General features: G+C 42.3%; 1 protein-coding gene across 4 annotated transcripts in view; it reads right to left on the bottom strand.

Annotated features, from left to right (window-relative positions):
* The window catches only part of SLC26A8 (solute carrier family 26 member 8), a 93248-nt gene that overhangs the window by 10004 nt on the left and 66938 nt on the right, over positions 1-16306 (bottom strand). For all 4 annotated transcript variants that reach the window (XR_003521349.2, XM_027601579.2, XM_027601578.2 and 1 more), the window contains 8 exons: positions 11880-12027; positions 10937-11050; positions 6731-6808; positions 4495-4590; positions 3268-3374; positions 3117-3186; positions 2602-2694; positions 2363-2494 (listed from right to left, as the gene is read on the bottom strand). Coding sequence is in view for 3 of the 4 variants with exons in the window: in XM_027601579.2 (XP_027457380.2) it covers positions 2363-2494; positions 2602-2694; positions 3117-3186; positions 3268-3374; positions 4495-4590; positions 6731-6808; positions 10937-11050; positions 11880-12027 (838 nt within the window). In the remaining variant the exon portion in view is untranslated. The remainder of the gene's footprint in view (positions 1-2362; positions 2495-2601; positions 2695-3116; positions 3187-3267; positions 3375-4494; positions 4591-6730; positions 6809-10936; positions 11051-11879; positions 12028-16306) is intronic.

Here is a 16306-nt window from a genome sequence, read left to right as displayed (position 1 = left end):
TAAAGATAACTTAAAAATAAAATCGTTAAAATAAAATAAAATAAAATTCCACGAATTCTTTCAAAATAATTATCTGATTTTGAGGGGCTATATATGGGTGGGCATGGAGATGAAACAAAATTGACCATGAGTTGATAAATCTTGAAGTGGATGCTGGGTATATTGAGGCTCATTATACTTGTCTCTACTTTTGTTTATGTTCAAAATTTCCATGAAAAAGCATTTTTAAAAAAGGACAACCTGGATGAACCTCCAGGACATTATGATGAGTGAAGTAAGCCAGTCACAAAAAGACAAATCCTGTATGATTCCACTTAATGAGGGATCTGGAACAGTTAAATTCATAGAGACAGAAGGTAGAATGGGGGTAGCCAGGGGCTGGGAGGAGGAGGAAACGGGGAGCTGTTGTTTAATGGGGACAGAGCTCCAGTTTTGCAAAGTAAAAAAAAAATCTGCAGATAGATGGTAGGGATGATTGCACAACAATGTGAATATATTTAATGCTACTGAACTGCATACTTCAAAATGGTTAAGATGGCAAATTTCATGTGATGTGTTTTACCGCAATAAAAAAGAAAAAGAAAAAAGAACTACCTGAGGACAGAGACCCTTCAAATTCATTTTCCTTTTTCATAGTGTCACAGTTCTGGGTGTAGGGTAGAAGTGCAACAAATATTAGGTGATCCTATTCTACTCTAAAGTGTATTTGCTGATGCCCTGTAAACACCCTCTACGATGCTCAGTGCAGTGTGGAAACAAAAATTAGATAGAGTGGTAATTCTGTCCTCTTGGCAGGAAAGTTTGTGTTTTCAGGGAGTTGAGTAGAACTTACGCTCCATTAGGGCATACGGGAATGAGAATGGGTGCTTAGTATTTGCAGGTGCTACATGAGGGGGACAGGAGGTGTTTTTGTCGGGGGGAGTAAATGTGTGTGTGTGTGTGTAGATAGAATTCCCCTCCAGGGTGTTATGCTGAGTGAAATAAGTCAATCAGAGAAAGACATGTATCATATGACCTCACTGATATGAGGTATTCTTAATCTCAGGAAACAAACTGAGGGTTGCTGGAGTAGGGGTGGGGTGGGAGGGATGGGGTAGCTGGGTGATAGACATTGGGGAGGGTATGTGCTATGGTGAGCACTGTGAATTGTGCAAGACTGTGGAATCACAGATCTGTACCTCTGAAACAAATAATGCAATATATGTTAAGAAAAAAAAAGAAGAAGAAGAAGATAGCAGGAGGGGAAGAATGAAGGGGAGTAAATCGGAGGGGGAGACCAACCATGAGAGATGATGGACTCTGAAAAACAAACAGGGTTCTAGAGGGGAGGGGGGTGGGGGATGGGTTAGCCTGGTGATGGGTATTAAAGAGGGCACGTTCTGCGTGGAGCACTGGGTGTTATGCACAAACAATGAATCATGGAACACTACATCAAAAACTAATGATGTAATGTATGGTGATTAACATAACAATAAAAATAAAAAAAATACAGAATTCCCCTCCAGGTATAGGTATAGACTGGGTGAAAGGCCCCAAAGCTAGAAATGAGCTCTTTGGAAAGGGAATAAATATTAGATGAAGGGAATTAACTCAGACCAAGTCTGAGTTGGAAATAATGAACACTTTGTAATTCATCAACTAAAATAACCTTCAGATGGTATAAAATTTCCATCTATACTTATCCACTGTCCACTCCCCATCATCATTTCCTTGGTCACAGGCAGACATCAGAAGACCCTGGCACATCCTTAAGAACCCCAGCCACCTCGACTCTGCTGCCTTAGTTGGAATTAGAAACAATCTTATTTTTTTTAGAGGGGGGACGAGGAGCAGAGGGAGAGGGAGAGAGAGAATCCCAAGCAGGCTCCACGCCCAGGACTGAGCCCGACTCAGGGCTCGATCCCACAACCCCAAGATCATGACCTGAGCCAAAATCAAGAATCGGATGCTTAACCGACTGAGCCACCCAGGCACCCCTAGAAAACAACCTTTAAGTCACTTATTTTCAGAAATCTAAAGCCAGGCAGGTAAAAGTTAGAGAAATAGGTATAACTAAGGTATTACTATCAATCTCAATAGGTAGAGTGTACTCTCTGTGCTCAGATTAGTCACTGGCCATTGAATAGGGACTCAAACATCTCCTCCTACCTACTTAGGTTAAGATTTAATCTCAAAGGGGGACCTGTGTCTTCATTTCTGAGTAGAAATCTTTGATTTCCAATTACCCCAGAGCCCACCTAAAAGCCAAAGTCCCTGAGGGGGTTTCAATTTTCTTTCCTTGCTTCTTCTTTTTAAACGACTAATGCATGTGTCTTTATAAAATGTGGAGAATGTTATGCAGAAAAGAAGAGATGTTTCTAACCCTGGGTGATGGCTCTACTTCGTCACAGTTGCAGAAACACTGACATATCTTTTCTTCCTGTGAGCCTTCTTCACTTTGATTAAACAGACGGAACACTTCTTCTTCTTTAAGAGGCACCCTTACCATTTCAACCTGAGAGAAGTAAGAGAGGTCTCGTACAGATGGTGAGTGGGCAAAGAGGAGGCACCTGGGGAAGGGGAGGGGAGCAGGTGAAGAAAGGCAGGGGAGGCAGCCATCACCTCTTTCAACAGCTTGTGCTTTAGGTCATTAACATTGACAAATGTGATGGAGTTGCAGCACTGGAAGATTTTCACCCCAGGAAGGTTTGTAACCTGCAAGACAAATGTAAAATGGAGGGCAATTTCTCAGCTCGTTTATGGAGTAAAAAAAAAAGAATCTCTAGAACCACCTGGAGAATCTGTATTCTTCTTTATAAGAGGCCAGAATTAGCAACTTCTTTCCGCTCACTTTCACCCCCTGCTTTCCTGCTTTCTTCTTCCCCCTCCATTTGCTCTTTTCTTTTTCTTGGCCTCCTTCCCCCTAAAGGACGTGATCCTTAACTGGCTACTGTACTCTAAGGATCTACCTACTTAAGTCACCTGCCTCTGCCTTCCTGCCTCCCTTTCCCCAGCTTGGCAGATGCGTATCTGTAATACAGCCAACAACAGCAAAGGGATTTTGTAGAAAAACTAAGCAGTAGGCCTGGTCCAGCCCATCCTTTGGGCAAAGGAGCGGGACTGATTTGGAGTCTTACCTCCCGATAGTCATTGAAGCTTCTATAAATGTTGGTGTTAGGGATCTGACCCAGGAGAAGAATCTTAGTTCTGAAAGGAAATGTATTTGCTTTTAGGTCATAGTTGCCTTACCTCACCATAGCCAACCTCCTATTACCTGAGACAAAGTACCTGTGTGACCGAACAGTGATGATGAAGAAGGCAAAAGCTACTGAAACAAGTAGTCCAACATCCAGTCCCAGGAAAATGGCCGATATGAACGTCACCAACCAAATAACCTTATGGAAAAGGGGAAGAAGGGCAAGGGAAGACCATGACAACAAGCAGAATTGAGAAAACCACCAATTCTATCTCTCAACTCCCCTTCCCCCTCCCCTCCCTCCCGACACCTCGAATTTAGAACACAAATTCCACAGCCATATGGACTGACGCCATCACAAATGATTGGGTTCCAAGGCTGTCTAGCAATTCCTGTGTGCATCTCTCTTCAATTCTCTCTTGAAACCTCATGCGCAAAATAGGGATGACAATGTCTACTTTATGGGCTTTGTTGAGATTGGAAATCCTGATCCTAAAGCAACCCAGAACACTCACCAAATGAATGGTAGTTGCTATTTTAAGACCTATCATGGTTATGGTGAACCTTTAACAAGTTTTCAAGCCCTTACCCCACCACCTTCTCCATCACTCTCAGCAGCCAACCTGACTCATCTTCACAGAGAAGATAGGCTCAAACACCCTTAAATATTTACTTCCCCCTTTACCTGCCACTTGTTAGTAGTATCCATGCTTAACTTTCCCTCATTCTCTTCGCTCCTGTTGGAAGTGCTATCCCTCCTCCTGGGCCAAGAAGTGACCCCTCTGTACTGGACCACATCCTCTCTTAGCTCCTCAGGGACCTGGATCCCCAAACTATCCCCTTTCATGTCTCTTTGCCTCTACCAGGTCCTTCTCCTCTCATGATATTACATCTGCCATCTTTTATTTTTTTGCTGTTTCCCCTTTCTGCTGTGCTTAGATAGAAGGAGGGTGCTCCATCGGTTAGTCTGCCTGGCAAGACACTGCCTTCTCTTAGTAAGATTTGTGCCTCCTATCCTGGAATGCGCTCACACTAACTGGATTAAAAGTCATTCAACTACGTCATGTATGACCAACCTTTTTTACCAGATTTGTATCTAACTAGCCATTAATTCCTTTTTATTTGCGTAGTTTTTGGAATGAGGTCTCAATACTTCCATGTACCAATAACCTTGACTCCCCCCCCCTTTTTAAGCTAGAGTATTAGTTATCAAAGAATCACTAGTGTCCTTCATCCTGATCTCTTTTGTTTGTTCTCGTTCCCGCTTTCCAACCTTCCCCTCTGTCCTTCCCTACCGCAGCCAGTGCATCTATACTCACACAGTCATATTGATTCTGCCTCCACAAACTGGGTAGGTTGTAAATGGTTTCAAGGTAGGGTAGGATGTTGCTCAGAATAATACCAGCCAGCACAGCCTATGGGGAAAAGGTAAACCCTGCTTCATTTTCCCTTTGGGGGTAAAACTCCCAAATCTTCACAAAGGAACCACAAAAAAAGTCAGCCATGCCACTCAGAAATGTAAAAATTATCAGGGCCTCAAAGCAGAATCTAACGTACTTTAAGAAACATTTTCTTGTTTTCATGAAGTCCCTGCACTAGCTTAACATTTCTTAGCCATCTCTCCTCTATATGCCTGGGAATTAGAACTGATCCTATCATCAGGAAAGGCTGGCTCCAAGCTTACTCTGGTTTTCTGAGGTTACTCAGTGACCAGTGGACTCAGGAGGTCAGCAGAGGAGGGATGGGCAAAGACGAAGTCAGTAGAAATCACTTCTTTCTCATCTTCATCTTCTTTTCAGTCAAGAATCTCTAAACGTTCTGCAATTTGTAGGGACATGTGGTGGGAAGGAAAAGAAACTCCACCTCATAGAGTTTTTGCAAGATTTTTGGCAAATCTTTTCATAAAACAATATACGATAAAAATGTAGCCTTTCTGGATATTAAGGTAAAACATGCTCATGTATAAAGAAAGAAGTAGACTTATATATAATTTCCATCACCCAAGAGATAACCATTGGTAACATTTTGGTATGTGCTATATATTTTTTCACACAAAGTTGGAACAATATTAAAGATACTATTGTGTATCACGTTTATAAAAAAATTGTGTTGGTCCCCTTGCTAACTGGTTGAGATCCCAGCCAGGATGCTCCACCAATTACTCCAGTAAGAGTTTTATAACCAACTATCCATAGTCTCTCAAGGAAGGAAGGGATCATTCATAGTTTAGTACTCATAGAGCCCCACTGTTATAGCAGTTCAGCTATTCCACTGATCAGATGGTGTTCACAACTTCTCATCCAGAAACATCCTAACTAGATGCTATAAAAATAACGTGACATAACATGGTGAGCCAAAAGCAAGGGCTGTTCTGTCCCCAATGTATTTATAATAAAGGAGAGCCCTTAGTGAATTCTGACAGATTTTTATTTGTTTGCAATTTTAAAAAATTCGGATTCTTCTAGCTATACAGAAAAAAAATCCCTGTTCAAAGTGAATTAGTGAGTGGCTCTCCTAAAATAGACTCTAAGAGTTATAGCACCTTGCTATAGAAACTACATTCTGGAGATGACTTCTGCTGGGAATCGGAGGACAGCTTGTGTGATAAATACAAGCTTAATCCCACCTTCCATGCATATAGATTCTGGGGCTGAGTTCCAAGATCTCTGACTCACAAGAGCAGAAGGCAGCAGGAGCCTTGAGGTAGTCCTGTTCTTCTGAAACCTGATATTTACCAGGTGGGATGGAGGTGTTCAAAAGGATGGGGATAACATTTACCACCACTCCAGCTTTAGGGACTGCCACCTCATTGTGTAACCAAGCTGCTCCCCCAGTCATGAAACCTCTTCCCACCTCCCTTAGTACTATCTAAAAATGGCGAAAGGAACATTAAGGAAATTTACAAGGAAATTGCGGTCACTGAGCATTGATCTGTATTGTTAACAGAGCACAAACTGATGACGCCGATCATTGAATGCACCTGGCATCTAGACGCAAGACGATCAGTCTCTCGCAAAGGGAAGAAATGGCAAGTATATAGAGGCAGCCCAGCTGAACAGGGTTAAAACCCAACTTTCAGACCCTGCTTTCTAGTGAGCGGCAGTAATAGGGGGATTGAGTTCATATGAATGCAGAACAAGGCCTTCTGGAAACGGCTTAGGAAAACAGATGGCATGAATACGCAATGAGTTTCCAAGCCTGAGTCAGTGAGGGGCGTTCTGGCATCTGAAGTCTATTTTGGTCATCTTTAACTGAATCCTTACTTATAAAACTTACTTTATAGCTGAAGCAATAAAAAGAAGATTAATGAGAATGAGAATAATAACAATAATACCTAATATTTCTTGAGCACTTATGATTAGCTCAACACTGTTCTCTCCATGTTATAAACATGACCTTATTGAACTCCCAATCCTGTGAGGTGGATGCTATTATTTTAAAGGGAAGGACGAGAGATAGGACAGGGTGACCACTGGGGACAAGGTGAATACCCCACCAAGATGCAATCTGGAGATCTGATCTTTCTCCACTCAATTATTTATCAGTTCTACTTACATTTGGCATTTCGTGGAAAAAGCGTCCCACCTTCACCATCAGGAGCAGCATCACACCTGCGCCTACCAGAGATGCAAACTGAGGAGACAGAGCCAGTTGGAGAGAGACCATCAGGAACGTATTGGTCCTTGTCTGCAACTGAGGCCTTCTGCTTGGTGAGAAGTATGTCATTTTTTTCTTAAAAGGAGTGTAACCATCCAGCATAAGTGCATTTTTGTGGAACTGACATTTTCAGGTCTTGTCAAAGTGCTAAGCATACACTAAGAAATACTTGTTGAATGAATGCATGAATGCTTTCTGAAAAGTGCTAAATTGTCTTGGCTATTTGAATCTTTACTGCCCTAGCTTTGCGCTGTGAAATCTGGAGTCTCCTAAGGTCGGGCTTGCATTCCCTCCCAACTTTAACTCCTCCTGGAACAGTCTAGAAAAGCCCTAGTAGACTCATCACTGTCCACCCTAAAATCCCAACCCTTCCACTTCCCATATCAGTAAATACTTCCCCCCTTGCTCTCCAGTTTGGAGCTTGGATAGCTTCCCATCGAACAGTGTTAGAAGCGCCATCTTAAAAATGCAATGATAATCATTTCTGATGTTCCTCAGTTTTTCTCTGCTTCATTACCATAAAAAAGGTTACAAATGTGAGTCAGGGCTTCAGATAGCAGCTCTGGGTCCTATCCTAGCTGGGTGGATGACTCTGGGCTCAGTGTTGCTTGGTATGCAGTGGTTCTGATTGGCAACTAGAGAGCAAGCTGAGCGACACAGTTCCCTTTACAGTCTCAAGGCGCTCTGGACATAGTCTTGAACTCAATATGTCCTCCATGGATAAATCTCCATCATTTAAGCCCCTAATAAGAAAAAGTGATACAAAGCAGTATAATCACCCACTATGTTGGGGGATATGTGTGGGGGAAGATAAAACAAACCACAAATCGGAACAATGGCATAAACAAGCAAGAACTGAGGGAGTCCCTCAAAGTTAAACCATTAAGTGAACTGCTCAGCAATGATTCTCGAATTCTCTCTATTTTTTAGGAGTGGAAAAAAAGAAAGAAAAAGCTTCCTACTGGATTCCCTCTCGCTGCTCACTGCTATTTGCGTATAAATGCATCACTGAAAATAATAGCAAGGAATTCAATTTCCTACTTCATTCTTTCCCTATCCCGGCTGCTTTGCAGCTGACACCACTTGATGGTAGTGTTGAAAGGAGGATTCAGGAAAATGGACAACTACAACTGAAACTCAGGAAGTTCTACGGACAAACATTTTATACCCTTTAGAACCGAAACAGGTAACTGAGACCATAAGCTCCTCCAGCCAATGTACACATGCCTGTTGCTGGATCTAGTGTAAGGGTCTCCCTTAGGATGGTCTTTGTTGGCACTGTAGAAAAACTACTTTGATCAGCATAGTAAAATTCATCAGGACTTTTCCTTCCTACCACTTCTCTTTTTTCTTGTTTGTTTTGTTTTGTTTTTGTCTGTTTGGCTTGGTGTTTTGGTTTTTTGGTGTCTCTGGGTAGGCTTGACCTACCTACCACTTCTTTTCTCCAAGTTCTTCAGACTGAAGGAAACAAAGATATGTAGATGCTAAAAAAAGCTGCATAAAACCTAGATTTAAATGAGTACAGTTGAGACACTGAATTCCATAAAATTTGCTGCTGAGAGAGGGTTGGGAGGCCTGCCAATAATTGTGTCTCCCTTGGCCGCACACACAAAGGAGTGGACTTTGGTATTAGAGGGCCATGCTTGGTGGCCTCGTGCCTTAGGAGGATGCTTGATGGCGCTCAGAATCTCAGACTCAGTGTCTGAACAGGGTCTGAAGACAGCAAGCATGTAGAACTTTACATCTCGTGCATATTTTGCTATCCTGCTCTCATTTTCCATCACTTCCCCAGGTTTTCTTGAACAAAAACTGACTCAGCCTTCTTGTTGGGAATTCAAGGCACTGTGAGTTCTCACAAGCCACAGCCACTATCAACATGTGGACCCTCAGACACCAATTACTCCATACACAGTGGATTCCATGAAATTGAAGAGTAGATTGCCAAGTACTGGCCAGAGCCTTAGGGACCCGGGGTAGAAGCTAAGATTTTTTTTTTTTTTAAGATTTTATTTGACAGAGACATAGCTAGAGAGGGAACACAAGCAGGGGGAGTGGAAGAGGGAGAAGCAGGCTTCCCACTGAGTGGGGAGCCCGATGTAGGGCTCCATCCCAGGACCCTGAGACCATGACCTGAGCCAAAGGCAGACGCTTAACAACTGAGCCACCCAGGCGCCCCAACCCCTAACCTTCTTTCAATTATCCACAGAAGTCCACTTCCTCCATCCGTCTCCTTCTTGTAGTATGATTAGGGCACTTTTTAGTCATAAGACTTATTCTGCACTTAATGTTACTTGCCCTGTGATTTAGTGTTTTCCAGCTGTGTGCATCATTTCTCCCCACATGTATCTTATGCTCACCTACCAAATAAACAAGGCATGTTGTTAAAAGTTAGTGGGGACTAACGTCTGGGATGGCCATTTCCACCTCTTATCAGGAAATCCCCTCCTTTTGACTTGAATGTTTTTACACATGTGCAGAGAACAACCTTCTTTTTCACAGAGCCCACTTTCCTTCTTTCTGTCCAACGGTGGTGGAAAAGAGCTACACCTTATGGGCCAGAATGTCTGGCAAAAGCTCTGTGACAAAACCGAGTCCATGTGAAGTGACATGACATGGTCTTACTCTAGACCCAAGCTCTTGCCCCTGCTGACTTTTATTGGCTTTCACCTTACATTTCACCTCTATTTACCCATGAATGGGGACACTTTATCTTCTCCCATTAAAGTGTAGTGTCCATTCATCTGACACTTTAGTTTCTACCCCGCGTCTGAGGCCTAAGCTTGTGGTTGACCTCTGTCACTGTTTCTCTGCCCTCTGAACCCTGATCCATTCTCTGGGCTTACTCCAGTTTGGATGCTGATAGTTCTCTGACATTTCATCATGCTGCAGAGCTGAGTGGGGACACCTCCCATGTGGTAGAGCTGGAATTTCTATCTAGCCAGGTCAGAACCCGTGGACATTGGACTTACAGAATCTCATGCCTGCAATTAGACAAAGAGCTGGCCTTTAGAGCCCTCTCTACCATTATCCTCCCCTTCCCTCTCCCCTCTGACCCACACATTTAGTTTACTAATTCAGCAGACCTGAAGAGAATCTGACCTAGCTGATTTGCTCATATTCCAAGGCAGACCGGTCATAAAGTTTCTAGGCTCATCTAGACAAAGGCCTTACTCTATCATGAAAGCCTCTTGCCATGCCCCTTGAGGAAACCAGGAAAGTTTCTAGTTCTGCAGCTAGGATGGGGAGAGTTGTATTATTTGCTTTCCCAGATGAGAACTGGGTATATACCCTTCCTTAGAAAACAATGTTAAGAGGTGATGGTTAGTTTACTGGGTATATATCCTTCCATAGAAAACAATGTTAAGAGGTGATGGTTAGTTTACCTGAAATATTTTTCTTTAGGGGATGTTACATGGAAAATGGATTTTTATAGGCTAATACATAGAAACCGCTCACATAGAATACTATTTCTATAGAAAATGAATTTCAAGTTCTACACTCACAAATAGCTTAAGACAAAAGTCTAAGCAAAAATTGAGGCAAACATGAAATCCAAGTTCCTCCAAGAGATCTTTCCAGCAAACGTAACATTAAAGCAGCAACATGGGGCACCTGGGTGACTCAGTCCGTTAAGCATCTATGATCTTGATCTCAGCGTCCTGGGATTGAGCTCCCCCTTGGGCTCTCTGCTTAGTGAGGAGTCTGCTTCTCCCCCTCTGTCTGCCCCTCCCCCTGCTCATGCTTTCTCTCATTCTCTCTCTTTCAAATAAATAAATGTAATCTTAAAAAAAATAAAGCATCAGGGCACCTGGGTGCCTCAGTCAGTTAAGCGGCTGCCTTCGGCTCAGGTCATGATCCTGGGGTCCTGGGATCAAGCCCCATGTCCGGCTCCCTGCTCAGTGGAGAGCCTGCTTCTCCCTCTCCCTCTGCCTGCCACTCTGCCTACTTGTGCTCTCTCTATCTCTGTGTCAAATAAATAAATAAAATCTTAAATAAAAAAATAAAGCAGCAACATGATTAAACTAATAAAATACCCTTCTATGAATATACATATGAATAGATATAAATGTTTTATATTAGAGATAAAATTCTATTCCAACCTACCTGTTGTCTTCCTCCAGACTTATCTTGGATAATAGTCCTGATAATAGCACCAGTAAACACACAAGATCTGAAAAATGAGCTGATGACATTGCAAAGGCCGATGGCTATTAAATCCTATAAAGAAATGGCAAACACATTTGGCCCACTGTTTGTTGAAGAATGCAGGTTTGAGTTTGAACTCAAGGTATACTGTCTATTTCTTATGTATGACAATAAGATTGTTTCCATTACTTCAGACAACACTGAAATATTCTTAGAAAGAACAAAAGGATGGCGAATCTGATTCCTGGATTAACTTCATTTTAGCAGCCATCATGAGAAAAGCACTTTTTCAAAAGTGAGAAATGAGCTTTTTGTCTTATTATTCCCTTTCACATGATTACGGGGACTTAGAATGGCAGAGGGAAACATAGTACTATTTTTCCCCTCTCCCTTATATACTATCTCAAAATCAAAGTGGGACACCTCTTGCTTCCACATTTCTCTTTGGAGTTCTAGGAAAAGGGCCAAACTTAGAATAGTGGGGAGATTAAACAAACAAACAAAGAAGGACTGTTCCTGGGAGGGCAATGTAATTATGTTAGTAGCCTGGTTTTGATATTCCCTAGCATTTCTTAATGCGCCTCAGTATGTGGTTGACTCCTAAGGACTTGGAAAGAAAGATAAAATTAAGAAGAGAGGAATTCTGCTAGCTTAACAACACGATGCCATATGTTAACTTCTTGCCTCCCTACACCATAGCTGTTCTGGGAGAATAACACTCATGTTAATTTAAGTGACTTCAAAGTTAAGTATGCCACACTCCTCAAAAATCCTTTGGTAATTATAATTCAAATTATGGTCCCACTGACTCTCTGGCTAGTCTTCATGTTAGCAGGAGGCTCAGATCAGAGAACAAAGATGTAAGGGTCAGAGGAAATAAGAGAAAGGCCTGTCATCTCACCTGGTTGGAATTCACATGGTAGTTATGGTAATTGGCAATCTTCTTGCCCACAAATATGAGCAGAGAGGAGCTCACTAAAGCTAAGGAGAAGGCTTCTAACATAAGTTCAGGAAGAATGTTCAAATCTGGCGTCACAGGAAACAGGAAGCTGGAATAAAATGGTGGAATCATTCCTAGAAAGCAAGAACAACTTATTGGTCCCTCCCCAATCCAGCCTTATCATGTTGGGCAGCCGGCTGGCCCTTTTTTTAAAAATAAGAGATAAAGAGCAACTGAGGCAGCATTCTGTCAAAACCGCAAGCAAACCCAGCCAGGTTACAAAAGCCACTGGGGGGCGGGGGAGGAACAAGATGGCGGAGGAGTAGGAGACCTAAATCTCCTCTGGTCCCAGGAATTCAGCTACATAGTTAGCAAACCATTTAGAGCACCTACAAACTCAACAGGAGATCGAAGAAAAGAATAGCAGCAACTCTCTGAACAGAAAAGCGGCCACTTTCTGGAAGGTAGGACATGCGGAGAAGTGAATCCGAGGCGATATTCGGGAGGATAGATGGCGGGGGAAGGGGCCTCCCTCGGCCGCTTCTGGCAAGTGATAGAGCCGCGGAGCACAAAATCGGAACTTTTAGAAGTCAGCTCCGCTGAGGGACGTCGCTCCAGTGGCTAAGCAGGGGGTGGAACCCTCACTGGGACAGTGTGGTTACAGAACCCTCGGGGTCACAGAAAGACCGGGGGTGCCTGAGCGCAGCAGAGCTCCCAGGTATCAGAGCGGGGAAGCCGGCTGCAGAGACGGAGCCAAGGCGCGGGCTCTCAGCTCGGGGTTGCCATAAACTGTGATCTGCGGCCCAGTCGGGCCACTGCTCTTCCAGCAGGAACCCAAAAGGTGGCAGAGCTGGGGAGACTCCCCTTCCTCGCCCAGGAGGAGCAGCGCAGGAGTGCACTGCAGGGATCTGCTGGGTTTGGAGACTCCACACGGGGTCGGGTGCCAGAGATAGAAACGCTCGGTCACAGGCCGGGTGAGCACGGAGTGTGGCTGGAGACCGGGGACATGGGAGTGACTGACTGCTTTTCTCTGGGGGCACACTGAGGAGTGGGGCCCCGAGTTCACGGCTCCTCCAGGGCAGAGATTGGGGGGGGCCGCCATTTTCACTCTCATCCTCCAAAGCTGTACGGAAAGCTTGCAGGGAACAAAAGCTCCCAAGAGCAAACCCGAGCAGCTTGCTTAGCCCAGACCGACAAGGGTGGGGCAATTCTGCCTCCAGCAAAGACATTTGGGAACCACAGCAACAGGACCCTCCCCCAGAAGATCAGCAAGAACAGCCAGCCCAGACCAAGTTTACTGATCACTTGAGAATGGCAGAACTCCAGCGCTAGGGGAATACTGCACATAGAATTCATGGCTTTTCCCCATGATTCTTTAGTCTTTCAAAGTTAATTTTTTAAAGTTTTTTATTTTTTTCTTTTTCTATTTTTTTAGTTGAAATTTTCTTCTTTCCTTTTTCAACCAACATCTTATCAATTCCTTTTTTAAAATCTTTTTTAATTTTCATTTTTACAGTCATATTCTATCTCTTCATTGTATTTAACATTCTTTTTGGCATATATATAAGTTTTTCTTTCTTTAAAATTTTGGGATACAGTTTCTTCTAACAGACCAAAATATACCCTAAATCTAGTGTATGACGTTATCCTAGTCTCCCGCCTGATCTCATTCTCTCTCTTTTTTTTTTAATTTTTTCATTCTTTTTTCAACCAACTTATTATCTTATCAATTCCTTTTTAAAAATCTTTTAAAATTTTTGTCTTTACAGTCATATTCCATCCCTTCATTGTATTTACCCTTATTTTTGTATATATATAAGTTTTTCTTTCTTTTTTTAAAAAAGATTTTATTTATTTGAGACAGAGAGAGAGAAACACAAGTAGGGGGAGTGTGAGAGGGAGAAGCAGGCTTCCCATGGAGCAGGGAGCTGGATGCGGGGCTTGATCCCAGGACCCTGGGATCATGACCCGAGCTGAAGGCAGACGCTTAATGACTGAGCCACTCAGGTGCCCCAAGTTTTTCTTTCTTTAAGATTTGGGTGGCAATTTCCTCTAACAGACCAAAATACACCCAAAATCTAGTGTGTGGCTCTGTTCTATTCACCAGCCTGATCATATTCTTTTTATTTCCCCTTTCATTCCCCCCCAGTTTTGGGTCTCTTCTGATTTGTTTAGTGTGTATTTTTCTGGGGTCGTTGTTACCCTTTCAGCATTTTGTTCTCTCATTCATCTATTCTCCTCTGGACAAAATGATGACGGAAAAGCTCACCTAAAAAAAAAAAAAAAACAAGAGGCAGTATCGACTGCCAGGGACCTAATCAATACAGACATTAGTAAGATGTCAGAACGAGAGTTAAGAATGACGATTATAAAGATACTAGCTGGGCTTGAGAAAAGCATAGAAGATACTAGAGAATCCCTTTCTGGAGGAATAAAAGAAGTAAAATCTAACAAAGTTGAAATAAAAAAGGCTATTAATGAGGTGCAATAAAAATGGAGGCTGTAACTGTTCGGATAAATGAGGCAAAAGAGAGATTTAGTGATATAGAAGACGAAATGATGGAGAATAAAGAAGATGAGAAAAAGAGAGATAAGCAACTACTGGATCACAAGGGGAGAATTCAAGAGATAAGTGATACCGTAAGACGAAACAATATTAGAATAATTGGGATCCCAGAAGAAGAATAAAGAGAGAGAGGGGCAGAGGTATATTGGAGCAAATTATAGTGGAGAACTTCCCTAATTTGGGGAAGGAAACAGGCATCAAAATCCAGGAGGCACAGAGAACCCCCCTCAAAATCAATAAAAATAGGTCAACAACGCAATATCTAATAGTTAAACTCACAAGTCTCAGAGACAAGGAGAAAATCCTGAAAGCAGCTCGGGACAAGAAGTCTGTAACCTACAATGGGAGAAACATTAGATTGGCAGCAGACCTATCTACAGAGACCTGGCAGGCCAGAAAGGACTGGTATGATATATTCAGAGCACTAAACAAGAAAAATATGCAGCCAAGAATATTGTATCCAGCTAGGCTGTCATTGAAAATAGAAGGAGAAATAAAAAGCTTCCAGGACAAACAAAAACTAAAAGAATTTGTGAACACTAAACCAGCCCTCCAAGAGATATTGAAAGGGGTCCTCTAAGCAAGGAAAGAGCCTAAAAATAACATAGACCAGAAAGGAACAGAGACAATATACAGTAACAGTCACCTTACAGGCAATACAATGGCACTAAACTCATGTCTTCGAATAGTTACCCTGAATGTAAATGGGCTAAATGCCCCAATCAAAAGACACAGGCTATCAGATTGGATAAAAAAGCAAGACCCATTGATATGCTGTCTGCAAGAGACTCATTTTAGACCCAAAGACACCTCCAGATGGAAAGTGAGGGGGTGGGAAACCATTTACCATGCTAATGGACACCAAAAGAAAGCTGGGGTGGCAATCCTTATATCAGACAAATTAGATTTTAAACCAAAGACTATAATAAGAGATTAAGAAGGACACTACATCATAATTAAAGGGTCTATCCAACAAGAAGATCTAACAATTTTAAATATCTATGCCCCTAACATGGGAGCAGCCAATTATATAAGCCAATTAATAACAAAATCAAAGAAAGATATTGACATTCATACAATAATAGTGGGGGACTTTAACACCCCCTTCACTGAAATGGACAGATCATCTAAGCAAAAGATCAACAAGGAAATAAAGGCCTTAAATGACACAGTGGACCAGATGGACTTCACAGATATATTCGGAACATTCCATCTCAGAGCAACAGAATACACATTCTTCTCTAGTGCACATGGAACATTCTCCAGAATAGATCACATCCTGGGTCACAAGTCAGGTCTCAATCAGTACCAAAAGATTGGGATCAGTCCCTACATATTTTCAGACCACAATGCCTTGAAACTAGAACTCAACCAAAAGAGGAAAGTTGGAAAGAACTCAAATACATGGAGGCTAAAGAGAATCCTACTAAAGAATGAATAGGCCAACCAGGAAATTAAAGAAGAATTAAAAAATTCATGGAAACCAATGAAAATGAAAACACAACTGTTCAAAATTTTGGGATGCAACAAAGGCGGTCCTAAGAGGAAAGTATATAGCAATACAAGCCTTTCTCAAGAAACAAGAAAGGTCTCAAATACACAACCTAACCCTACACCTAAAGGAGCTGGAGAAAGAACAGCAAATAAAGCCTAAACCCAGCAGGAGAAGAGAAATAATAAAGATCAGAGCAGAAATCAATGAAATAGAAACCAAAAGAACAGTAGAACAGACCAACGAAACTAGGAGCTGGTTCTTTGAAAGAATAATACGATTGATAAACCCCTGGCCAGACTTATCAAAAAGAGAAGAGAGAGAACCCAA

Source organism: Zalophus californianus, chromosome 7 (genome assembly GCF_009762305.2).
Source record: "Zalophus californianus isolate mZalCal1 chromosome 7, mZalCal1.pri.v2, whole genome shotgun sequence".
Lineage (NCBI taxonomy): Eukaryota > Metazoa > Chordata > Mammalia > Carnivora > Otariidae > Zalophus > Zalophus californianus.
This window is presented reverse-complemented; position numbering and strand designations above follow the sequence as displayed.